Genomic DNA, 25,584 nt, shown 5'->3' on the forward strand with positions numbered 1-25,584 from the left:
GGGGCAGCGTGTACAAAACTTCATTCCAGCAACTGCAACAGGTAAAAAAAGTGTGTGTGTCCCCCCACCCCCCCCGCTGCGAGGGACCCGGGCCTCCGGGCCCCACGGCGGCCTCCGGGCCCCACGGCGGCGTCCGGGCCCCCCCGTCCCCCCGGCGTGGGGCGGGGGGTGCGTGGGGTCCTTCACTGCCCGTCGGCCTTGGGCTTCTTTGGAGCGGCTTTCTTGGGGGGGGGGGAAAAGAGATGTGGGGCTGCCCCACAGCCGTGCCCCATAGCCGTGCCCAGCCCCACGGCGCTTCCCTGACCCCCATCTCCAGCCTCATGGCAATGAAGGCAGCCCCCCAGGCCCCCTCCACCCGCCCCTGACCCCCCGAGCAATAGAGGGAGCCCCCAGCTGCCCCCCAGCCAGCCCCACGCCGCCCCCAGCCCTCCCCTGACCCCCAAGCCCCCAGCCCCACTCACATGTCGGGGGACGAGAGCGGCCGCTTGCTGGCGGGTTTGGCCACGGATCCGTCCTTGCTGGACTCTGGGGGGGCACAGAGGGGGGACGTGAGGGGCCCGGACGCCTGGGGCCGCCCGCCCCACACCCTCAGGGGACCCCGATGTCTGGGGCAGCCCCCCAAGCCCCCCCCCAGCCCCCAGCCCCGTGTAGGAGAGCCGCAGCCCGCGCTGAGGCTCCCCATCATCCCGGAGCGCTGCTGTGGCGACCCCAGCGCCCAGCCCCACGGCTGACCCCCACGGGGACCCCCACGGCACCTTGCGGCCACCGGACCCCCACGGCGCGGCCGCAGCCCCCCTCCTTGCAGGCGGCGACAGTCCCACGCTCCCCCCAGAGCCCCCCGTGCCCAGCCCCACGGAGGACCCTGCCATGTGGGGCAGCCCCGCGGAGGACCCCCACACGTGGGGCAGCCCCACGGAGGACCCCCACACGTGGGGCAGCCCCACGGAGGACCCCCACACGTGGGGCAGCCCCCATCTCACCTTGCGGCCACCGGACCCCCACGGCGCGGCCGCAGCCCCTCTCCTCGCAGGCGGCGACGGTCCCACCCTCCCCCCAGAGCCCCCCCCCCCCCGGTGCCCGGCCCCACGGCCGCCCCCCGGGCGTGGGGCAGCGCCCCCGTCTCACCTTGCAGCCACCGGACCTGCGTGGCGGGGCCGTAGCCCTTCTCGTTGCGGGCGGCGATGCGGAAGATGATGGCGGGCTTGGTGGTGTAGTCGATGTGGGCGGTGGAGAGGCTGCCGGACTGCACCAGGCAGGAGGGGCTGGGCCCGCAGTAGACCCGCATGAAGGCCAGCTGGGCCGGCGACCCCTTGGGCTCGGTGGCCCCCGGCCCGCCGGCCGCCCCCTGGATGGCCAGGTACACCGAGTACTCCACGATGCGCCCCGAGGTGACCGAGGGCGGCTCCCACGTCAGGTGGGCCCCGTCCGGGCTCTGCGGGGAGAAACGGGGCTCAGGGAACGCCGTGGGGCGGGGAAGGGGGCCGTGGGGCAGGCGGGCGGGGAGGGGGCCGGGTCTGGGGACAGGGAGGCGGCTGGGGGGACACGGGGTTGGGGACGGGGACACAAGGGTACGTCGGGGGCGGGGATGGGGCAGTTGGGGTGCAAGAATGGGGACGCATTTGGGGACAGGGACGCACACGAAGATGAGGAGGTGGGGGAGGGACAGGGAGGCGGCCATAGGGGACACGGCTGGGGACAGGGCGTCTGGGGGGACAGGGACGTGTCGGGGACAGAGCTGGGGACAGGGACACAGCAGCTGGGGACACGGCGGGGAACGGGGACACGTCGGTCGGGGGACGAGGACGGGGACACGTTTGGGGACAGGGACGCATCAGTTGGGGACAGAGTTGGGGACAGGGATGCGTCAATTTGGGGACAAGGATGAGGACGAGGCGGGGAACGGGGACACGTCGGTTGGGGGACGAGGATGGGGACAGGCTTGGGGACAGGGACGCATTGTTTTGGGGACAAAGCTGTGGGCAGGGACACGCTGGTTGGGGACAGGGCCACATCAGTGGGGACACGGTGGGGGACAGAGCTGGGAAGGCCACGTCGTTCGGGGGACGGAGTTGGGGACGTGGCGGGGAACGGGACGTGTCACTTGGGGCACGGGGACACATTTTGGGGACGGGGATGCGTCAGCTGAGGGGACAGGGATGGGGACAGAAGGACGGGGACGTGGTGGGGGACAGGGATGTGTCACTTGGGGGACAGGGATGGGGACACGGGGACAGGGTGGGGGACAGGGATGGGGATGCGGGGACGGGGACGCGGTGGGGGACAGGGATGGGGACGTGGGGACGGGGCCGTGGTGGGGGACAGGGACGCGTCACTTGGGGGACAGGGATGGGGCCAGGGACGCGGTGGGGGACAGGGATGGGGACGCAGGGACAGGGACGCGGTGGGGGACAGGGACGCGTCACTTGGGGGACAGGGATGGGGACGGGGACGCGGTGGGGGACAGGGATGGGGACGCGGGGACAGGGACGCGTCACTTAGGGGACAGGGATGGGGCCGGGGACGCGGTGGGGGACAGGGATGGGGACGCGGGGACGGGGACGCGGTGGGGGACAGGGACGCGTCACTTGGGGACAGGGATGGGGACGGGGACGCGGTGGGGGACAGGGATGGGGACGCGGGGACGGGGACGCGGTGGGGACACGGACGCGTCACTTGGGGGACAGGGATGGGGACGGGGATGCGGTGGGGGACAGGGATGGGGACGCAGGGACAGGGACGCGTCACTTGGGGGACAGGGATGGGGATGGGGACGCGGTGGGGGACAGGGATGGGGACGCGGGGACGGGGACGCGGTGGGGGACAGGGACGCGTCACTTGGGGGACAGGGATGGGGACGGGGACGCGGTGGGGGACAGGGATGGGGACGCGGGACGGGGACGCGGTGGGGGACAGGGACGCGTCACTTGGGGGACAGGGATGGGGCCGGGGACGCGGTGGGGGACAGGGATGGGGACGCGGGGACAGGGACGCGTCACTTGGGGGACAGGGATGGGGCCGGGGACGCGGTGGGGGACAGGGATGGGGATGTGGGGACGGGGCCGTGGTGGGGGACAGGGACGGGGACGCGGGGATGGGGACAGGGACGGGGACGCGGTGGGGGACAGGGACGCGTCACTTGGGGGACAGGGATGGGGCCAGGGACGCGGTGGGGGACAGGGATGGGGACGTGGGGACGGGGCCGTGGTGGGGGACAGGGATGCGTCACTTGGGGGACAGGGATGGGGACGGGGGACAGGGATGGGGACGGGGACGCGGTGGGGGACGGGGACGGGGACGCGGGGCCGGGGACGCGGTGGGGACAGGGACGGGGCCCGGGACGCGCCACTTGGGGGGCGGCTGTGGCCGGGGACGCGTGCCTTTGGGGTCAGAGCCGGGGCCGGGCACGCGTCGGCCGGGGGGACACGGGCGGGTCGCGCCGCGGGGGCCGCGAGGGGAGCGGGCGCGCGGCCGGGGGGCGGGGAGGGGCGCGCCGTGGGGCGGGCCGTACCTTGCTGATCTTGATGGCGCAGGGCGCGCCGGGGAAGCCGGGCAGGCAGGTCTTGAAGGCGGAGAGGTCGGAGAAGGGCCCGCGGCCGCAGGCGTTCAGCCCGGCCACCCGGAACTTGTAGGCCGTCCCCGGCTGGAGCTCCTGCCGCCGCAGCTGGGAGTGGTCCGGGACCCCCGTCCCCTCCTCCTGCGGCGGGGGGACACGACGCGGGGTGGGGACGCGGCGGGGACGACCCCCCCCCCGCCCACCGCCCCCGGCGGGGGGGCGCCCTGGGGACGGGGGGGGGATGCGGGATGCCCGGGGGGAGGCTGGGGGGACGTGGGACGCCCGTGGGGACGGCAGGGAGGGCGTGAGGGACGCTGGGGGGACAGGGGACACCCATGGGGACATGAAGATGCTCCTAAGGGACACCCCAGGGACGTGGGACACCCGTGGGGACAGCAGGAAGGGCGTGAGGGACGCTGGGGGGACAGGGGACACCCATGGGGACACGAAGATGCTCCTAAGGGACACCCCAGGGACATGGGACACCCGTGGGGACAGCAGGAAGGGCGTGAGGGACGCTGGGGGGACAGGGGACACCCATGGGGACACGAAGATGCTCCTAAGGGACACTGGAGGGACAGGGAGACGTCAGGATGCCCACGAGGGACACCCCAGGGACGTGGGACACCCGTGGGGATGGCAGGAAGCCCCTAAGGGACACTGGGGGGACAGGGGACGGCCATGGGGACAGCAGGGTGCTCAAGAAGGACATTGCAGGGACGTGGGATGCCCGCGGGGACATGAAGATGCCCGTAAGGGACATGGGAGGCCCACGGGGACATCAGGAGGTCCACAAGGGACACCAGAGGGTCACAGGCCACCCGCGGGGACACCAGGAAGCCCCTGAGGGACACCAGAAGGCCACAGGCCACCCGCAGGGACACCAGGAAGCCCACGAGGGACACCAGGAAGCCCACGAGGGACACCAGAGGGTCACAGGCCACCCGCGGGGACACCAGGAAGCCCACGAGGGACACCAGAGGGTCACAGGCCACCCGCGGGGACACCAGGAAGCCCACGAGGGACACCAGAGGGTCACAGGCCACCCGCGGGGACACCAGGAAGCCCACGAGGGACACCAGGAAGCCCCTGAGGGACACCAGAGGGTCACAGGCCACCCGCGGGGACACCAGGAAGCCCACGAGGGACACCAGGAAGCCCCTGAGGGACACCAGAGGGTCACAGGCCACCCGCGGGGACACCAGGAAGCCCACAAGGGACACCAGGAAGCCCCTGAGGGACACCAGAGGGTCACAGGCCACCCGCGGGGACACCAGGAAGCCCACAAGGGACACCAGGAAGCCCACGAGGGACACCAGGAAGCCCCTGAGGGACACCAGAGGGTCACAGGCCACCCGCGGGGACACCAGGAAGCCCACGAGGGACACCAGGAAGCCCACGAGGGACACCAGAGGGTCACAGGCCACCCGCGGGGACACCAGGAAGCCCACGAGGGACACCAGGAAGCCCACGAGGGACACCAGGAAGCCCACGAGGGACACCAGAGGGTCACAGGCCACCCGCGGGGACACCAGGAAGCCCACGAGGGACACCAGGAAGCCCCTGAGGGACACCAGAGGGTCACAGGCCACCCGCGGGGACACCAGGAAGCCCACGAGGGACACCAGAGGGCCACAGGCCACCCGCGGGGACACCAGGAAGCCCACAAGGGACACCAGGAAGCCCACGAGGGACACCAGGAAGCCCACGAGGGACACCAGAGGGTCACAGGCCACCCGCGGGGACACCAGGAAGCCCACGAGGGACACCAGGAAGCCCATGAGGGACACCAGAAGGCCACAGGCCACCCGCGGGGACACCAGGAAGCCCACGAGGGACACGGGGACGTCCACGGTGGCCACCAACGGGAGGGAGAACGCCCCGGGGGACGCCGAGGGGACCTCGGGCGGCCCTGGGGACAGCGGGGGGGGACACTCACGTCGGCGGAGGGGGCGTCCTCGGGCGGGAGGAAGTAGTGCGTCACCATCATGGTGGTGCCCTTGATGACGCCCACGTCGAACCACTGGTTCTCCTTCTTGGCCAACGCCTTGGGGGGCTGCGCCGCCGGGTCCGGCTTCTGGGGGGTCACAGGGACGTCACCCCCGCGCCGGGACCCCCCCCCACGGCCACTGCCACCCCTCCGTCCCCCCAACTCACCACCGGGGCGCTCTCGATGCCGTTGGCCACCTCGGCCAGGGCGGTGGCCGCCTGCAGCTTGGCCGGGCTGGGCCCCACCACGGGCTGGGGGGCCACGAAGGCGCTGGAGGGGCCAGGCCTGCGGGGAGGAGAGGTTGGGGGGAGTTTGGGGGGGAAGGGTTTTCTTGGGGAAAGGGTTTTTGGGGAGGAAAGAGAGTTTTGGGGGGGAAGGAGTTGGGGGGGAAGGAGTTTGGGGGGGAAGGAGTTTGGGGGGGGAAGGAGTTTGGGGGGGGAAGGAGTTTGGGGGGGAAGGAGTTTGGGGGGAAGGAGTTTGGGGGGGAAGGAGTTGGGGGGGGGAAGGAGTTGGGGGGGGAAAGGAGTTGGGGGGGGAAGGAGTTTGGGGGGGGAAAGGAGTTTGGGGGGGGAAAGGAGTTTGGGGGGGGGAAAGGAGTTTGGGGGGGGTCGGTCCCCACAAGCCCCCCCCCCGTTCCGAGCACGCAGGGGTCCTGTCCCGTCCCCCCGCCGGGCCCCGCTCTCACCGTCGGCGGGGGGGCAGGGCGGCGGGGGGCCGGCGGGGGGCCCAGCTCCCCCAGCCCGTTGGCGTCGGCGGCCGGGTCGTTGAGGCTGTCGGCGGGGGCCAGGGCCTCGGTGGGGAGGTGCGGGGGGCGGCGGGGGGCGGCGGGGCGGCGGCGGGGGGCGGCGCGGGGGCTGGGGGCGGCGGGGGGCGCGGGGGGCGGCGGCGGCCTCCTGGAGCTGCTGCTGCTGGACCAGGGCCGCCAGCTCCTGCTGCGTCAGCACGATGGGGATGGCCCCCCCCGGCCCCTCCGGCCCCTCCGGCCCCAGGGGGCCCAGCTCCGGGGGGGCCCCCCCCGGCTCCCCGCTCTCCAGGGGCTCCGCCGCGCCTGGGGGGGGGACGGGACGCGGTCAGGGGGGGCGACACCACCCCAAAAATCCACACACCCCCCCCCATCCCCACTGCTGGGAGGGGGGCGGCGCCCTGGAGGGACCGGGACACCCCGGGGCCACCGCAGGGCGGGGACCCGCAGGTCGTGGGGCCGGGGCCACCAGGAGCACGGGGCCACCAGCCCTGGGAGACCGAGGCCACCGTGACCGTGGGGCCACCATGACTGTGGGGCCACTGTGACCGTGGGGCCCCCACCCCCACTGGACCAAGACCCCCATGACTGTGGGACCCCGGGACTGGGGCCACCACCCCCATGGGGCCGGGGCCACCACCATTATGGACCCGGGGCCACCAGCCCCACAGGGCCACCACCATTATGGGACCAAAGCCACCATGACTATAGGACCGCGGCCACCACCCCCATGGGACCGGGGCCACCACCATTATGGGACCAAGACCCCCACGACCACGGGACCGGGGCCACCACCCCCACAGGGCCACCACCCCCATGACCATGGACCCAGGGCCACCACCCCCACAGGGCCACCAGCCCCACAGGACCGGGGCCACCACCATTATGGAACCAAGACCCCCATGACCACAGGACCGGGGCCACCACCCCCACAGGGCCACCACCCCCATGGGACCAGGGCCACCATGACCATAGGACCGGGGCCACCACCCCCATGGGACCAAAGCCACCATGACCATGGGACCGGGACCACCACCCCCACGGGACCGGGGCCACCACCATTATGGACCCGGGGCCACCACCCCCACGGGGCCACCACCCCCATGGGACCAGGGCCACCATGGGACCAGGGCCACCATGACCATAGGACCGGGGCCACCACCCCCACAGGGCCACCACCCCCATGGGACCAGGGCCACCATGACCATAGGACCGGGGCCACCACCCCCATGGGACCAAAGCCACCGTGACCATGGGACCGGGGCCACCACCCCCACAGGGCCACCAGCCCCACAGGACCGGGGCCACCACCATTATGGAACCAAGACCCCCATGACCACAGGACCGGGGCCACCACCCCCACAGGGCCACCACCCCCATGGGACCAGGGCCACCATGACCATGGGACCGGGGCCACCACCCCCATGGGACCAAAGCCACCATGACCATGGGACCGGGACCACCACCCCCACGACCACGCGACCGGGGCCACCACCCCCATGAGACCGGGGCCACCACCATTATGGACCCGGGGCCACCACCCCCACGGGGCCACCGGCCCGGGGCGGCTCACCCATGACGGCCTGCTGGGCGGCCTGCAGCACGGCCTGGATGGCCAGGGCCTGGGCCTCCTCGCTGGCCGCCGCCTGCGCCGCCGCCTCCGCCGCCGCCGTCACCGCCAGCTCCTCGGGGGTCAGCCCCGTCACCACCAGCGCCGGGGGGGCCGCGCCCCCCGCCGGGCCCCCCAGGGGCGCCTCGGCCATCAGCTCGGGGGGCAGCCCCAGCCCCTCGGCCTCGCCCCCCGCCGCGCCGACGGGGGGCCCGGGGGGCAGCACCACCACCGCCAGCGGCTCCGGCGAGCCGGGGGCCGCGCCCGCCGCCGCGGCGGCGACGGGGCCGGCGGAGGGGGCGGCCGGGGTGGCGGCGGGGCCGGCGGGGGGTGCCGGCGGGGGCTCGGGGCGGCTGGGGGTCCCCCGGCGGCGGCGGTGCCGGGGGCTCGGGGGCGGGGGAGGGCTCCGTCAGCGACGAGATGCTCTGGGGGAGGGAGAGGAGGTTGGGGGGTCAACAGCCCCCCGTGGAAACAGCCCCAGCCCGCGGCTCCCCGATGGCCCCCAAGGGCCCAAAGCCACCTCGAGGTCCCTCATGGCCCCCATGGCCCCAATGCCCCCCGTGGCCCCTAATGTCCCCCACTGTGTCCCCAAAGCCCCCATGTCCCTTAGTGCCCCCATCGTGTCCTCAATGCCCCCATCGTGTCCCCAAAGCCCCCATCGTGTCCCCAGTGTCACCCCCATGGCCCCAATGCCCCCCACTGTGTCCCCAAAGCCCCCCATGTCCCTTAGTGCCCCCACTGTGTCCCCAATGCCCCCATCGTGTCCCCAGTGTCACCCCCCATGGCCCCAATGCCCCCACTGTGTCCCCAAAGCCCCCATGTCCCTTAGTGCCCCCCATAATATCCCCAAAGGCCCCCACTGTGTCCCCAATACCCCCACTGTGTCCCCAAAGCCCCCCATCACGTCACCAGTGCCCCCCATGGCCCCTAACGCCCCCACTGTGTCCCCAAAGCCTCCCGTGTCCCTTAACGCCTCCCATCGTGCCCCCCAATGCCCCCCATCGTGTCCCCAAAGCCTCCCTGTAGCCCCTGGTGTCCCCCATTCTGTCCCCAGAGCCCCCATGTCCCTTAGTGCCCCCATCGTGGCCCCAAAGCCCCCCTATAGCCCCTAACGCCCCACTGTGTCCCCAAAGCCCCCATCGTGTCACCAGTGCCCCCCATGGCCCCTAATGTCCCCCATTGTGTCCCCAAAGCCCCCATGTCCCTTAGTGCCCCCACTGTGTCCCCAATGCCCCCATCGTGTCCCCAAAGCCCCCATCGTGTCCCCAGTGTCACCCCCCATGGCCCCAATGCCCCCACTGTGTCCCCAAAGCCTCCCTGTAGCCCCCAACGCCCCACTGTGTCCCCAATGCCCCCCATGGCCCTTAGTGCCCCCATTGTGTCCCCAATGCCCCCAAAGCCCCCCATAACGTCCCCAAAGCCCCCCGGCCCCTCTCACCGGGACGGCGGGCCCCGGCGCCGGCGTGGACTGGGTGACGGTGGTGACAGCCCGGGGCTGGGGGTCCCTGTGACGCTGGGGCCGGGGGCTGGGGGTGCTGGGGGAGCCCCTCGCCCGGGGGCTCCGGCTCCCCTGCCCGTTGGCGGCCGGCGGCGGGTCTGCGAGGAGAAAGGGGGGTGTGGGTGAGCGGGGTGCCCCCAAATCCCGACCCACCCCCCTCCCCCGCCCAGGGCGGCCGCGGCCACCCCCGCCCCCCGCCGCGGCGTCACCTTGGTTGGCGCCCATGCTGGAGGTGACGGTGGTGGCCGTGTGGGTCGTCCCCGTCTCGTGGGTCTCGCAGGGGGTTGGAGCAGCCGTGGGGGGGCAGGCGGCTGGGGGGGCCCTCGGGGAGCGCCGGGGGGGCCCCCTCGGCCGGCGTCATGGTGGTGCCGGTGGCGGCCGTCTGGAGGGTCTGGCAGGGGGGGGAGCCCTGCTCCGGACCCCCGCTCATCCCGGCCGTGGTGGCCGTGTTGGTCGTCCCCGTCTCGTGGGTCTCGCAGGGGGGGTTGGCGCAGGGTCGCGGTCCCGCGGCGGCGGCGGCCGCGGTCGCCCCCGTCTCGCGGGTGTCGCAGGGTCTCGACCCGGCGGCCGTGGTGGTGGTGGCCGTGTTGGTCGTCCCCGTCTCGTGGGTCTCGCAGGGGGGGTTGGCGCACAGTCTGGACGCCGCGGTGGTCACCGTGTTGGTCGTCCCCGTCTCGTGGGTCTCGCGGGGGGGGTTGGCGCAGGGCCGCGTCCCCGCGGCCGTGGTGGTGGTGGCCGTGTTGGTCGTCCCCGTCTCGTGGGTCTCGCAGGGGGGGTTGGCGCAGGGCCGCGTCCCCGCGGCGGCGGCCGTCCCCGTCTCGCGGCTCTCGCCGGGCGGGCTGGGGGACGCCCAGGGCGCGGCGTCGGGCGGGCGGTGGGTTTGGCACGGCTGGTTTTCCTCCCCCGTCCGGTCCCCGCGGGCGCAGGGGACGGCGGCGGCGGCGGCGGCCACCGACATGGTGGTGCCGGTGGCCCGCTGGGTTTGGCACGTGGCGCCGGGCGGCTCCGCCGGCCCCCGGGGGGGGCAGGAGCGGGCGGTGGTGGGGGTGCTGGTGGTGCCGGTCTCGTGGGTCTCGCAGGGGGTTGGCGCAGGGCCGGGGGCCGGCGGGGCCTCCCGGCAAACCCGCGGCGTCATGGTGGTGCCGGTGGCCGCCGTCTGCTGCGTGGGGCAGGGGGCCCCCGGCCGGGCGGCGTCGCGGGCGTCGGCGCAGAGGCGGGCGCCGGCGGCGGTGGGGGTGTTGGTGGTGCCGGTCTCGTGGGTCTCGCAGGGGGGGTTGGAGCAGACGCGGACCGCGCCGGCGGCGGCGGGGGGCAGCGGCCCCCCCTCGGGCCCCTCGCAGACCAGCTGGAGCTGGGGGGCGGGGGCCAGCCCCCCGCCCACGTTGGCCACCAGGCTGGTGGTGGGGGTGTTGGTGGTGCCGGTCTCGTGAGTCTCGCAGGGGGGGTTGGAGCAGACCAGGGTGACGGTGCCGGCCCCCCCCTCGGCCTGGCCGGAGTCGGGGAGGGGCCCGGCGGCCGCCGGCTGCTCGGTGGTGGGGGAGGCCAGGATGGAGACGGGGAGGTCGTGGACCGGCTGCGCCTCCACCCCGCTGGGCGTCGTGATCAGCGTCACCTGCGTGGGCTGGGACACGGGCTGCCGCCCCGCCGCGCGTCACCGGGGGGGGCCGGGGACCCCCGACCCGCGCCTCCTCGGCCACGCCGCCCGTCCCCGTCCCCCTCCCCGTCTTCTCCCCGGTGGCCCGCGGGGTCCCGGCGGTGGCCGCGTCCCCGTCCTCACCTGCATGGTGATGGTGGGGGTGCCGAGCCCGCCGGCGGCCGTCATGGTGGTCTGGGCGGCCGAGACGGTGATGGCGGCGGGGTTGATGACCTGGCTGGAGAGCGTGGCGATGGTGCCCAGCGTGGTGATGGGGGTGGCCAGCGAGGCGGTGGCACTGTGGCCCCCGGCCCCCGCCAGGCTGGTCGACACCGTGCCCGTCACCGTCCCCAGCGTGGTGACGCCTGCGGGGACACACGCCGACGGCGGCATCAGGGGGACGCCGAGAGCCGTGAGCAGCCGCGGCGAGGGCGCGGCGCCGCCGCCGGTGCTTACCCGTGGTCCCCTTGACCACCAGCGTGGTGACGGTGGGCTTGACGGCCGAGACGGTGACCGGCGTCACCAGGCGGACGCCGCCCATGGGCACGGTGCGCAGGATGGTGCCCGGCTGCCCGGGGGCTCCCTTAAGGACCACCTGGGTTTTGGGGGGGACACACACACACAGAGGAGGTGACGGGGGGCTCGGGGGGGGCTCGGGGGGACCCCCAGGGACGCGCCCCCCCTCACCTGCGTCACCCCTTGCTGGCCGTGGCCGGTGGCCAGCTTGGGGACGGCGGTGATGATCTTGGCGGGGGCGCCGGTGCCCGACGTCATGACCTTGGTGGTGATGATGGTGATGGGCGACTTGATGCCGGGGCTGCTGGTGACGCCTGGGGAGGGGAGGGGGGGGTGACACACAGGCGCGTGGGGGGGGACGCCGGGGACAGGGCCGTCCCCCCCCCCCCCGCCCCGTCCCGGCGCTCACCGGTGGCTCCGGACTGGGTGATGATGGCGGACATGGGGATGGTTTTGATGATGGTGGTGGTGCCGGGTTTGGTGGTGCTGGGGGAGACGCTGCTGATGCCCAGGATGGTGGGCTTGGCCCCCCCCGCCCCCGCCTGCGTCGTCGTCAGGATGGTGGTGGGCTTCCCATCCCCCGACGTCACCAGCTTCAGGATGGTCCCCGCCGGCAGCGGGCCCTTCGTCTGCAAGGGGGCGGGGGGGGTCAGCGGGGGGCCCTGGGGATGGGGGGGGTCTCGGGGACGAGTCTCGGGGCCGGGGTCCCGGGTACAAGGGCGGGGGTGTCTCAGGATGAGTCTCTGGGACGAGGGGGTCTTGGGGATGGGGGGAGGTCTTGGGGATGGGGGAGGTCTTGGGGACGAGTCTTGGGGACAAGGAGGGGGTCTCAAAGATGGGGGGGTTTCGAGGACAAAGAGGGGAGGGGCCCTGGGGACGAAGGGGGTCCCAGGGAGAGGGGTGTCTCAGGGATGAGGGGGGTCTCAGGGACAGGATGGGGTCCTGGGGATGAGGGGGGGTCCCAGGGAGAGGGGTGTCTCGGGGATGAGGGGGTCTCAGGGACGGGGTTCCAGGGACAGGACGGGGTCCTGGGGACAAGGGGGGCCCAGGGAGAGGGGTGTCTCGGGGATGAGGGGGGGTCTCAGGGACAGGATGGGGTCCTGGGGATGAGGGGGTCCCAGGGAGAGGGGTGTCTCGGGGATGAGGGGGGTCTCAGGGACGGGGTTCCAGGGACAGGACGGGGGTCCTGGGGACAAGGGGGGGGCCCAGGGAGAGGGGGTGTCTCGGGGATGAGGGGGGGTCTCAGGGACAGGACGGGGGTCCTGGGGATGAGGGGGGAGGGGTCCCGGGGACAAGGGGGGTCCCAGGGAGAGGGGTTGTCTCGGGGATGAGGGGGTCTCAGGGACGGGGTTCCAGGGACAGGATGGGGTCCCAGGGATGAGGGGGGTCTCAGGGACAGGACGGGGTCCCAGGGACGAGGGGTCCCGGGGACGAGGGGGTCCCACCTGGATGATCTGGGTGACGGGGCCGGTGGACGCCTGCCCGGTCACCGCCGAGCTCTGCACCGGCTTGGTCTGCACCACCGACATCACCTTGCCCAGGTTCGAGATCTGGGGGCGGGGGCGGTCAGTGACCCCCGACACCGGGGGGAACTGGGGGGCTCAGTGACCCCCCGGGAACCCTGCGTCCCCCACATGGGGGGGATTTAGGGGTCAAGGGACCCCCAGGACCTCCCAAAGTGGGCTATTTGGGGGGGGCGGTGACCCCCCCACGACTCCGGGGGGGGCATTAGGGGGGTCGGTGACCCCCCCGGACCCCTGAATCTGGGACACTGAGGGGTCAAGTGACCCCCAAGACCCCTATGAGCTCCGGAAGGGGGGTGTGAAGGGGTTGTGACCCCCCCGCACTCCCAGAGTGGCACTGGGGGACGGTGATGCCCCCAGCCCCCCAAACCCGGGGTGTTTATGGGTCAAGGGACCCCAGCCCCCCAAACCCGAGGTGTTTATGGGCTCAGTGCCCCCAGGACCCCCAAACCCGGGGTGTTTATGGGTCAAGGGACCCCCAGCCCCCCAAACCCGGGGTCTTCATAGGCTCAGTACCCCCCAGCCCCCCAAACCCGGGGTGTTTATGGGTCAAGGGACCCCAGCCCCCCAAACCCGGGGTCTTCATAGGCTCAGTACCCCCAGCCCCCCAAACCCGAGGTGTTTATGGGCTCGGTGCCCCCCAGGACCCCCAAAACCCGGGGTCTTCATAGGCTCGGTGCCCCCCAGGACCCCCAAACCCGGGGTGTTTAGGGGTCAAGCGACCCCAGGGCGCGGGGCCGGGTTTTGGGGGGCTCACCCCCCACCCGGGGGGGGGTGTGTCACTCACCAGGGCGCTGCCCCCCGGGACGGAGATGGGGCTCTTGACGAGGGTGATGGTCTTGGTGACGCCGCCCACCACGGTGGTCATCACCTGCGCCTGCTGGGCCACCGTCACCGTCCCCGACTTGTGGACGGTGATGATGGGGCGCGTGGCCGCGTTGGTGGCGGGGGCCGTCCCCCCCGCGGTGCCCACCTGGGCCGCCGCCGTCTTCAGCATCCGGGTGGCCGGGTTGCTCACCTGGGGGGGCGAGGGGACGGAGGGAGGGGTCTCGGACCCCCGGGCCGTCTGCCGTCCCCGTCCCCCCCCGCCCGGCGCCGGCGGCTTACCATGACGGGAGAAGAGGCCACCTTGACGGTGGCCGGCAGGGTGGTGGTGCCGGGCGAGACGGCCACCGTCTTGACGATGGTGGCGCCGGCGGGGACGCTGAGCACCGTGGGGGCCGAGGCCGGGGGGATCTTCTGGGTGGCGGGGGCCGCCGCCGCCAGCGCCGCCATGCCGCTCATCTGGGGGCTGCTGCCGATCACCTGGGGGGGGACGCGAGGGGTGGCCGGGGTCCCCGCGTGTCCCACCGGTCCCCTCTGTGTTCCCGTGTCACCTCCGGGTCCCCCTCCGTGTTCCCTCCCCGCGTCCCTGTCCCCCCCCGGCTCTGATTTCTGCCCCCCAGGTCCCGTGTCCCCCCCGCATCCCCCGTGTCCCTGTCCCCCCCCGGCTCTGATTTCTGCCCCCAGGTCCCGTGTCCCCCCCCCGCATCCCCCCGCGTCCCTGTCCCCCCCCGGCTCTGATTTCTGCCCCCCAGGTCCCGTCCCCCCGTGACTCACCGTGCCCTGGGGACTCTGGGTGGGCACAACCATGCGGACGCCGGCGGGCAGGGACGTCACCGTCACCGGGGCTTTGCCGGGCTGCCCGGCCGAGCGCACCGTCACCAGGGGGGGCCCCGCCGTCGCGGCAGGGGGACCCGTCACCTTCAGCACCGCCGGGACGCCTGCCGCGGGGCGGGGGCGTCACGCGGAGCCTGACCCCCCCAGTGTCCCCAGCCCCTCCCCCGTCCCCACGTCACCCCCTCGCCGCGTCCCCACACGCCCCACGTCCCTGCGTCCCCTCAGCTCCCTCCCGTCCCTGCGTGCTGTGTCCCCGCATCCCCCGTGCCCCAACGTCCCCTGCACCCCCTCGTATCCCCCCCATCGCTGCTGCGTCCACCGTCCCCACGCCCCATCCCATGTCCCTCCTGTGTCCCCACATCCCCCCACGTCCCTCCCGTGTCCCCACGTCCCCTCTCCCCACATCACCCCCATGCCCTCATATCCCATTTCCCTCCATGTCCCCATGTCCCCCTGCGTCACTCCCATGTCCCCGCATCCCCCACGTCCCCACATCCCCCGTCCCCATACCACTCCCATATCCCCACATCCCCCATGTCCCCCCATGTCCCCACATCCCCCGTGTCACTCCCGTGTCCCCATATTCCCTCTCTCCTTTGTCCCCATATCACCCCTGTACCCACATCCCCCACGCCCGTCCCACGTCCCCACATCCCCCGTCGCTCTCGTGTCCCCACATGCCCCTGTCACTCCCATGTCCCCACGTCACCCCCTATATCCCCACATCCCCTGTCCCCACAGCCCCCGTGTCCCCTCCTGTCCCCATATCCCCTCTCTCTTATGTCCCCGCATGCCCCTGTGTCACTCCCGTGTCCCCACGTCACCCCCTATATCCCCACATCCCTGTCCCCACAGCCCCCGTGTCCCCTCCTGTCCCCATGTCCCTCTCTCTTATGTCCCCGCATGCCCCTGTGTCACTCCCGTGTCCCCCATCCCCGTGTCCCCCCGTGTCCCCACATCACCCCCTATATCCCCACATCCCCCCGTCCCCATGTCCTCTCTCCTATGTCCCCACATCCCCCGTTGCTCTCGTGTCCCCACATCACTGTGTCACTCCCGTGTCCCCACATCCCCGTGTCCCCACGTCACCCCCTATATCCCCACATCCCCTGTCCCCACATCCCCCCGCGTCCCCACATCCCATCTGTTGTATCCCCACATCCCTCCGTGTCCCCCCGTCCCCAAGTCCCCTCTATGTCCCTGCATGCCCCTGTGTCACTCCCGTGTCCCCCCATCCCCGTGTCCCCCCGTGCGCCCCATATCCCCACATCCCCCGCGTCCCCACATCCCGTCCGCTGTGTCCCCCCATCCCCCGCGTCCCCTCGCATCCCCCATCCCCGCCATGTCCCCACCTCGCCCCCATATCCTCGCGTCCCCCGCGTCCCCCAGCTCACCGGGGCGCGGGCGGCGGCGGCGGCAGCGGCCCCGCTCAGGGGGCGGCGGGGCCCGGCGGGCAGCACCTGCAGGGCGGTGGTGGGGGCGCGGCGGGGCCGGGCGCCGGCGGCGGCGGCGGCAGCAGGGTGAGGCCGACGGGTCCCAGGGCCTGGGGGCCGGGGGGCCCGGGGCGGCGGCGGCGGGCGCGGGGCTCTTGGGGGTTGGCGGGGACGGAGGGAACGGGGGCGGGCGCGGGGGAGGCGGCGGCGGGGATCTCGTACTTCTGCAGCTGCAGCAGGTAGGAGTCGGCGGTGGGCACCGGCCCCCAGCTCACCTCCAGCGACGTGGTGTTGGCGCGCACCAGCTGCACCCGCGCCGGCGCCGGCGGGCGCTCTGCGGGGAGAGGGGGCGTCGGGGGGCGGCCGCGGGCAGCGCCGGGGATCTGGGGACGCCGGGGACGCTCCCGGGCCTCCCTGCGACGGCCCCGGCCCCGGGCGCCCCGTGGTGCTGGGGGGGGCCCGGGGACACCCAGGACAGAGCTGGGGACACCCCTGTCCCCACTCTAGGGCACCCCACAGCTCCAGGACAGACCTGGGGACCCCCCGGTCACCCCAATCCCCCTCCCGGGGCACCCCCCTATCCTGGGAGAGAACTGGGGACACCCAGGACAGAGCTGGGGACCCCCCGGACACCCCTGTCCCCACTTCAGGGCACCCCACAGCTCCAGGACAGACCTGGGGACCCCCCGGCCACCCCAATCCCCCTCCCGGGACACCCCACAGCTCCAGGACAGAGCTGGGGACCCCCCGGTCACCCCTGTCCCCCTCCCGGGACACCCCCCTATCCTGGGAGAGAACTGGGGACACCCAGGACAGAGCTGGGGACCCCCAATCCCCATCCCGGGGCACCCCTCTATCCTGGGAGGGACCTGGGGACACCCAGGACAGAGCTGGGGACCCCCGGACACCCCTGTCCCCACTCCAGGGCACCCCACAGCTCCAGGACAGACCTGGGGACCCCCTGGTCACCCCCATCCCACTGCCGGGGCACCCCACAGCTCCAGGACAGAGCTGGGGACCCCCGGCCACCCCAATCCCCTCCCGGGACACCCCACAGCTCCAGGACAGAGCTGGGGACCCCAGTCACCCCAATCCCCCTCCGGGACACCCCACAGCTCCAGGACAGAGCTGGGGACCCCCGGTCACCCCAATCCCCCTCCCGGGGCACTCCGTAGTCCCGAAATGGACGCGGGGCCACCCAGAACAGACCTGGGGACCCCCAGAACACCCCGGTCCCACCCGGGACACCCCCACAGCTCCAGGATGGACCCAGGGACCCCCCCACCCCCAGGACACCCCAAGGTCCCACCCGCAGCCCGGGACCCCCCCAGGAGCCCCCGACTCACCGGTCTCGAGGTACCAGAGGTCCTTGCAGCAGACCTGGTTGTTCCAGGCCTTGCGGTAGCCGTCCCGGCCGCTCCAGATGTAGAGGCGGGTGGTGATGGCTACGGCGCAGTGCCCGGCGCGCGCCCGCGGCACGTTGTCCTCCAGCGTGTCCATCAGGATGGGCTCCCACGCCATGGAGTCTGGGGGGGGTGCGGATCAGGGCCGGGCACGCGCGCAGGTGCGGGTCCCCCCGGGCGACGGCGGGAGCGGGGGGAAGATGCGGGGCAGCGCGGCAAAGCGTGCCGGGGAAAAATGGGGTTTGGGGAGCGTTGGCTGGATTGGGAGAGACTTGGGGGGCTCGGGGAGAGGGGTGGGGGTCTCCAGGAGGGGTCTGGGGGTCTCCGAAAGCTCGGGGAGAGGTTTGGGGGTCTCCAGGAGGCGTTTGGGGATCTCAGAAAGCTCGGGGAGAGGTGTGGGGGCTCGGGGAGAGGTGTGGGGTCTCCAGGAGGGGTCTGGGGGTCTCAGAAAGCTCGGGGAGAGGGGTGGGGGTCGCCGGGAGGGGTCTGGGGGTCTCCGAAAGCTCAGGGAGAGGTTTGGGGTGCTCGGGAGGGGTCTGGGGGTCTCCGGGAGGGGTTTGGGGGTCTCAGAAAGCTCAGGAAGAGGTTTGGGGGCTCGGGGAGAGGTGTGGGGGTCTCCGGGAGGGGTCTGGGGGTCTCCGAAAGCTCAGGGAGAGGTGTGGGGGCTCAGGGAGCTCAAGAAGAGGTTTGGGGTCTCAGGGAGAGGTTTGCAGGGGCCTGGGGGTCTCCAGGAGGGTTTTGGAGATCTCAAAAGCTCAGGGAGAGGTTTGGGGGCTCGGGGGGTTGGGGGCCTGGTGGTCTCTCCAGGAGGAGTTTGGAGGTGTTGCAGAGCTCAGGGAGAGGTTCGGGGTCTCGGGGGGGTTTGGGGAGGCCTGGGGTCTCGGGAGTAGTTTGGGGGTCCTGTGGAGTGATCTGGGGGTCTCAGGAGTCTCCAAAATAAGCCTGGGGGTCTCGGGGAGCTCAGGGAGAGATCCGGGGGGCTCAAAGCGACATTTAGGGGTCTTGTGGAAAAACTAGGGGGGTCCTGGGGAGTTTGGGGAGAGGATCAGGGGTTTTGGGGAGCTCAGGGAGAGCTTTGGGGTCTCTCTGGGCTTGGGGAGAAGTTTGGGGGTCCGGGGGAAAGACCTGGGTGCATCAGGCAGCTTGGAGAGAGATTTGGGGGGGCTCTCACAAAGAGATTTCGGGGGGCTCAAGACACTCAAGAACAAGTTTGGAGGCCTCAGGAGGACACGGGGGGGTCTCGGGGAGCCTGGGGAGAGGTTTGGGGGTCCCGGAGGGAGGCCTGGGGGTCCCGGGGCCCCTTACCCAGGTTGAGGCAGGCCAGGGTGTTGGTGCACTTCCACTCCTTCTCGTGGGTGGCCACCTTCACGTCGTCCATGACCAGGGGCACCCAGCCCCCGAACACGTACATCCTGGGGGGCACCGACGAGAGGGGGGTCGGGGGGCTGCGAGACCCCCGTGGCACCCCGAGGCGGGGCGGGGGACCCCCAGCTCAGGGCATTCAAATAACCGCAGCGGGGGGCGGAGGGAACCCCGATCCCCCCCACCCCAGCGCGATTACAGGGGGACGGAGCGACCCCGCGCCCCCCCCACCCGCCCCCGGGGGCAAAAGGGGGTCCGGGGCACGCGGGGGACCCCCCGGGCCGTCGCCGGGGCGGGGGGCCCGGCCCCCCCCGACTCACTTGTTGCCGATGGTGGTGGCGGAGTGGAGGCTGCGGGGCAGGGGGGCCACCCCGCTCAGGCTGGGCTTGTTCCAGGTCAGCGTCTCTGCCGCCGCCCCGAAACGACAAAAAGTGAGGAAACGGCCCCAAGAGGCCCCCTCCCCGCCCCCCGGCGCCCCCACCCCGGCTCACCGATGTCGAGGGTCCAGAGGTCGCCCAGGCGGCAGCCGCTCATGCCCCCGTAGATGACGAGCCGGGACTTGCGGCTCTCCCGCTCGGTGTAGACGACGGCCGTGTGGGACTCGCGGGGGGGCAGCACCCCGTAGGTGATGGGGATGTCCCAGGCCACCACCCCCGAGCCCGGGCGCAGCTCCAGGATGTATAGATCGTTTAGGTACCTGCGGGGGGGGGCACACACACGGCCCGTGAGCGAGCTGGGACCGCGGCGGGGGGACGACTGCGACACCCCCAAAAAAGAGCCGGGGGTCTGGGGTATTGCTTGTGCCCCCCTCGCCGTGCACAGAGCCCTGGGACCCCCCCAAAACACACCTGGGGTGTCCCCAGTGTCACCCGCACCCCCCGAGGCACCCAGGGGTCCCTGGGACCCCCCCAAAACACACCTGGGGTGTCCCCAGTGTCACCCGCACCCCCGAGGCACCCAGGGGTCCCTGAGACCCCCCCAAAACACACCTGGGGTGTCCCCAGTGTCACCCGCACCCCCCGAGGCACTCAGGGGTCCCTGAGACCCCCCCAAAACACACCTGGGGTGTCCCCAGTGTCACCCGCACCCCCGAGGCACCCAGGGGTCCCTGGGACCCCCCAAAGCACACCTGGGGTGTCCCCAGTGTCACCCGCACCCCCCGAGGCACCCAGGGGTCCCAGGGACCCCCCCAAAACACACCTGGGGCGGCCCCAGTGTCACCCGCACCCCGAGGCACCCAGGGGTCCCTGAGACCCCCCCAAAACACACCTGGGGTGTCCCCAGTGTCACCCGCACCCCCGAGGGCACCCAGGGGTCCCTGGGACCCCCCAAAACACACCTGGGGTGTCCCCAGTGTCACCCGCACCCCGAGGCACCCAGGGGTCCCTGGGACCCCCCCAAACACACCTGGGGTGTCCCCAGTGTCACCCGCACCCCCCGAGGCACCCAGGGGTCCCTGGGACCCCCCCAAAACACACCTGGGGTGTCCCCAGTGTCACCCGCACCCCCGAGGCACCCAGGGGTCCCTGGGACCCCCAAAACACACCTGGGGTGTCCCAAGTGTCACCCGCACCCCCCGAGGCACCCAGGGGTCCCTGGGACCCCCAAAACACACCTGGGGTGTCCCCAGTGTCACCCGTGGCCCCCTGAAGCACCCAAGAGTCCATGTGACCCCCAAAAAGGTCCCAGGGCTCTCGGATGTCACCTGTGTCCCCCCAAGGCACCCGCGGGTCCCTGTGACCCCCCCAAATGCACCTGGGGTGTCCCCAGTGTCACCTGCACCCCGCCCCAGGCACCCAGGAGCCCTTGTGACCCCCCCCAAAATACATCTAAGCTGTCCCCAATGCGCCCTATGCCTCTGCTGAAGCACCCAGGGGTCCCTGTGACCCCCAAAAGGACCCAGGGCTCCAGTACGTCACTTGTGTCCCCCCACTCACCCAGGGGATCCCTATGACCCCCAAAAACCTCAGGGTTTTCCAATGCCACCTATACCCCCCCGGTCACCCAAGGGTCCCTATGACCCCCCCAAAAGACCCAGTGGTCTGGGATGTCGCTGTGACCCCTCAAAACCACCCAGGGGTCCCTGTGAGCCCCAAAAGCACCCACGTGCCTGGGATGTCCCCGTGCCCCCCAAGGCACCCAGGAGTCCCTGTGAGCCCCCAAAACCACTCTGGGGACTGGGATGTCCCCATGACCCCCCCAAAAGCACCCTGGGGTCTGGGATGTCCCCGTGCCCCTCCCAAAACCACCCAGGGGTCCCTGTGAGCCCCCAAAGCACCCCAAAGTCTGGGATGTTCCCTGTGCGCCCCCTAAAAACCACCCAGACATCCCTGTGAGTCCCCCAAAAAGCACCCTGGTAGCTGAGATGCCCCTGTGACCCCCCCCAAAAACCACCCAGTGGTGCCTGTGACCCCCCAAAAGCACCCAGGGGTCCCTGTGACCCCCAAAAGCACCCAGGGGTCCCTGTGACCCCCAAAAAGCACCCCAGGGTCTGAGATGTTCCCTGTACGCCCCCCAGGCACCCAGGGGTCCCTATGACCCCCAAAAGCACCCAGGGGTCCCTGTGACCCCCAAAAAGCACCCCAGGGTCTGAGATGTTCCCTGTACGCCCCCAGGCACCCAGGGGTCCCTATGACCCCCAAAAGCACCCAGGGGTCCCTGTGAGCCCCCCAAACCACCCCAAAGTCTGGGATGTTCCCCGTGCCCCCCTAAAAACCACCCAGGGGTGCGTGTGCCCCCCCGAAAAGCAGCCCGGTGCCCAGGGTGTCCCCGTGCCCCAGCCCCCGGTACCGGGGGATGTTGTTCTTGGGGTCCTCGCTGTCGTTGGCCAGCCCCCCGAAGAGGTAACACTTGTTGCCCACCAAGGAGAAGCTGTGGCCCAGGCGGGGGCAGGGCGGGGGCCCGTTTTGGGGGTCTTCGCCTTCAACCGCTTCCACTCCCAGCGGCCAGCCTGGGGGGGGGGGGAATCGGGGAGGGGGTTAGGTGAGGAAAGGGGGCGTGGGGAGGGTGGCGCGCCCCGCCGCGCGCACCTGCAGCTCGTAGAGGTCGTTGCTGTACTTGCCGTACTCCACCATGCCGCCGAACACCAGCAGCCGCGTGCCGTCGCAGACGAAGCCGTAGGCGGCGCAGCCGGGGGATGTCCCCCGCACCGCCGGGATGAACCACTGGTTGGTGGCTGGGGGGGGCAAAAACGGGGGGGGTGCACGCACAAAATGGCGAAGGAGGGGGCAAAATGGGGAGGGGGAGGTAAAATGGGGAGGGGAGGTCAGCTTGGCCGTGCGGGGAAGGGAAAGGGTTAATGTGGGGGCCGCAGGGCATGTTGGGATGCTGGAGGACCTGCCCCCCCCGCCGTGTCTCCATGGGAACGTGGTTAATGGGGGGGGGGGGGGGGTGCCCCCCCCAGACCCCTATGGAGCTTGTCAAGGGATTGGGGATCCCCCGCCCCCCCCGTGGGGAGACACCGGGACCCCCGTGTCCACAGAGCGGAGCCCCCGGGACCCCCGACCCCAAGTGACACCCAACAATGCTCCGGCCCCCCAGAGCCCCCCATGGGGGTGTCCCAGCCCCCGGGATACCCCAGTCCCCAGAGCCCCCATGGGGGTGTCCCAGCCCCCAGGGATACCCCAGCCCCCAGAGCCCCCAGGGATGTCCCAGCCCCCCAGGGATACCCCAGTCCCCAGAGCCCCCATGGGGGTGTCCCAGCCCCCCGGGATACCCCAGCCCCCCCAGGGATCCCCCAGCCCCCAGAGCCCCCCAGACCACCCCACGGGGACACCCCCTCAATGCCCAGCCCCCAGGGGATCCCCAGCCCCCCAGCGACACCCCCCGGCTCACCCGTGTTGTAGACGTGCAGCTCGTCCACGATGCCCTCGTTGCCGCCGCCGAAGACGACGATCAGCTCCTTGATGGCGACGGCGCGGTGGCCGTGGCGCGGCCGGGGCACGGGCCCTGACCAGCCCACCACCCGCTTCCAGCGCGGCTGCAGCGCCGGGGGGGCCGGGGCTCCCCGCGGAGGGGGCCCCCCCCCCGGGGCCGGGGCCGCCATCCGCCCCCTCTGCCTCTCCTGCAACGGGGGGGGGGGGTCAGGGCCGGTCCCGAAACCGCGGCGGGCATCGCCCCGGGGCTTCCCGCGGCCCCCAGTTACCCGCCTGCCTCGTTACCCTGCTCCCCCCCCCGGAGATACCCCCAGGGTGGGCAATTAGCCCCGGGCCACTGCAAACCGCTCCCGGGCAACCGTCCCCGGGGGGGGGCAGTGAACCCGGCCCCTATTAGCAGTTGCCCCCGGGGGCAATGAACCGCCCCAGCACTGCAATCCCCCCGCACACTGCAATTGCCCCGGGCATGCAATTACCAATTACCCCCTCCCTGCAATTACCCCAGCTAATTGCCCCCCCCATTAACTGCCCCGGGGCTGTAATTGCCCCTCCCCGCAATCACCCCCCAGCGCGCACAATCCCCCCCCCCAGCCATGCCGTGCCCCCCCCCGCCCCCCCGGGCCGGCGGGGCCCTGCCCCTCCCCCGGCTCTCCCCGCCCCGGGAGGGCCCTGGGAGCCGCCATCTTGTAGCTGCCCGGGCGGAAAATGGCGGCGGCCTCCTCCTTCCTTCCCCCCCCTCCTCCTCCTCCTCCTCTCCTCCCCGCCCGCCCCGGCGCTCACCGCCGCCCCGCGGCCGCTGACCCCTCCCGGCTCCCGTCCGCCCCCCTCCCGCGGCGGAGGCTCCGCGCCCCTCCCGGCTTCCGTCGCCCCCCGTCGGCGGGCGCCCGCGGGGGCGAGGCGGGGCTGGCGGGGGCGGGGGGCGCCTTCACGCCGCCCTGGGAGCCGCCATCTTGCGCCTGTGTCCAAGCGGCCGCTCCGCTCCCCGCCCGCGCGGGGGAGGGCGGGACGGCGGCGGGGGCGGGGCCGCGGCGGGCGGCTCCGCCCCCCCCTCCGCGCCCGGGCGGCGCCATCTTGGGAGGCCGACGGGGGCCGCCATCTTGGGAGGGACGCAGGGCCGCCCGCTCACGCCCGCCTCTCCGCCGCGCCCGCCCCGGGCCCCGTCGCGGCCCCATCGCGGCGGGGCGGCCCCGCCGACCGGGCGCGGCCCCGGCGGCCTCGCTCCCAAGGGGCGGCGGCGGCGGCGGGGCTGTACGGCACGGCCGCGGCGCCCGGGGAGGGGGCGTGGCCGGGAGCGGCGGGGGCCCCGCCCCCCGCCTAGCCCCGCCCCCCCTTAAGGGGGACGTGTCTCCCCCCCCCCCCCGATCGCCGCCATGTCCCGGGGCCGCCGTCCCCGCGCCCCCGCCTCCCTCCGGCCACGCACAAAGGAGACACCCCCACCCCCACCCCCAAACCCCGAGCCCCCACCAGCCCCCGAGTCCCCCTTTACCCCCGCGGCTTCCTCCCGGGCTGCGGAGCCCTCTCCCCAGCGGGCCAGCGCTGTACGGAGCGCTCAGCCCGCCATGGGCGCCGCCATTTTGGACGCCCCGCCTCTCCCCCACCACCGCCCCGCCCCGAACCCCTCCCCTTCCTCCTCCTCCTCCTCCCCGGGCGCCGCCGGCCCGCTGCACACCCCCCCCCCGCTCTCCTCTGGGAATAACGGGGCCCCGCAGCCGCCCTGAGGCCGCACGGCCTTGCCCCGCCCGGGGCGGCGGGCTGAGGTAACGCGGCCGTGGGACACCGGCGCCTCCATCTTCTCCTCCCGCCACCCCCCCTCCCCTACTCCTCCCCCCGCCGTACTCCCAAGATGGCGGCTCGGGGAGACCCGGATGTGGGCGGGGCGCGGCGCCATGACACCCCGCTGTCCCCTCCCAAGATGGCGCCGCCCGCCCGCCGGAGGAGGCCCCCGGGTGGCACCTTCCCCCCCCCGCCCCCCCCCCCCGGCTCCTCCCGCCCTTCTCCCGCCCTTACCGGGTTGCGGCTCCTCTAGCGGGAAGGCTCCAAGGTGGCGGAGCGGCCGGTACCGGGATGCGGGAAGGAGGGGGGGGGGGGGGAGTCACAAGATGGCGGCGCGCTGCGCTGGGAAAGGGGAGGGGGGGGTGGGCCAAGATGGCGCCGCCCGGTCCCCGGATCTTCCTCCTCCTCCTCCTCTTCCTCCTCCTCGGGGCGCGGACAAGATGGCGGCGCCTGGCCGAGGCGGGAAGGAAGATGTCGGGCGCCCCCGCCCCAGCCCCGCCGCCTCCTCCCGCGTCCTCCCCCGCCCCCCCCGGGAAAGGCCCGGATGCGGCGCCCCAAGATGGCGGAGGCGGTAGGTCGAGGCGGCCGCGGCTGCCCAAGATGGCGGCCGCCGCGGGACCCGGATGCGGCCGCTCGCCGCGGCGCTCCGCTCCCTTGCTCCTCCGCACCTGCTCGCACCTGCCGTTCGCGGACACCGGGCGCCTTCCCACCCGCCGCCGCCGATCGCTCCGGGCCGCCGCCGACGCGCCGAAAGGCCGAGAGGGGCCCGCCCGCCGCGCCGACTACTGGCTCTTGGGAGCCGCCATTTTGGACGCGTCTCCTCCACCCGGCACAAAGATGGCGTCTCCCAGGACCCGGATGGTGGCGCCTAACGGCTGGGCCGGGCACCGCGCATGCGCGGCAGCGGAGCGGGCGGGGCGGCGCACGCGCGGCTCCCTCCCAGCCCCTCCCGCTCACCCCGCCCCCTCCCGCGCATGCGCGCTGCCCTCCCCTAACGGTTTTTTTCGTGGTTTTT

At 72.9% G+C, this 25,584-nt stretch overlaps 1 protein-coding gene across 1 annotated transcript; it reads right to left on the minus strand.

The window, feature by feature from the left end:
- Window positions 1–450: 450 nt before the first annotated feature.
- HCFC1 (host cell factor C1) lies at window positions 451–25,397 on the minus strand. Its single transcript, XM_072848927.1, is given in 32 exon segments — window positions 451–525; window positions 1,126–1,432; window positions 3,509–3,694; window positions 5,493–5,630; window positions 5,711–5,873; window positions 6,263–6,371; window positions 6,433–6,591; window positions 7,859–8,237; window positions 8,275–8,319; window positions 9,333–9,490; window positions 9,602–9,675; window positions 9,677–11,025; window positions 11,170–11,390; window positions 11,482–11,620; window positions 11,713–11,855; window positions 11,951–12,170; window positions 12,987–13,091; window positions 13,852–14,082; window positions 14,172–14,369; window positions 14,664–14,827; window positions 16,126–16,204; window positions 16,207–16,490; window positions 17,503–17,682; window positions 18,865–18,971; window positions 19,242–19,326; window positions 19,413–19,618; window positions 21,712–21,829; window positions 21,832–21,871; window positions 21,951–22,096; window positions 22,756–22,984; window positions 24,804–25,019; window positions 25,248–25,397. Coding segments are annotated over 30 exon segments (6,012 nt in total). The 5' UTR covers window positions 22,967–22,984; window positions 24,804–25,019; window positions 25,248–25,397; the 3' UTR covers window positions 451–457.
- Window positions 25,398–25,584: the final 187 nt, after the last annotated feature.

The sequence above is a fragment of the Ciconia boyciana genome, chromosome 34 (genome assembly GCF_034638445.1).
Source record: "Ciconia boyciana chromosome 34, ASM3463844v1, whole genome shotgun sequence".
Classification (NCBI taxonomy): domain Eukaryota; kingdom Metazoa; phylum Chordata; class Aves; order Ciconiiformes; family Ciconiidae; genus Ciconia; species Ciconia boyciana.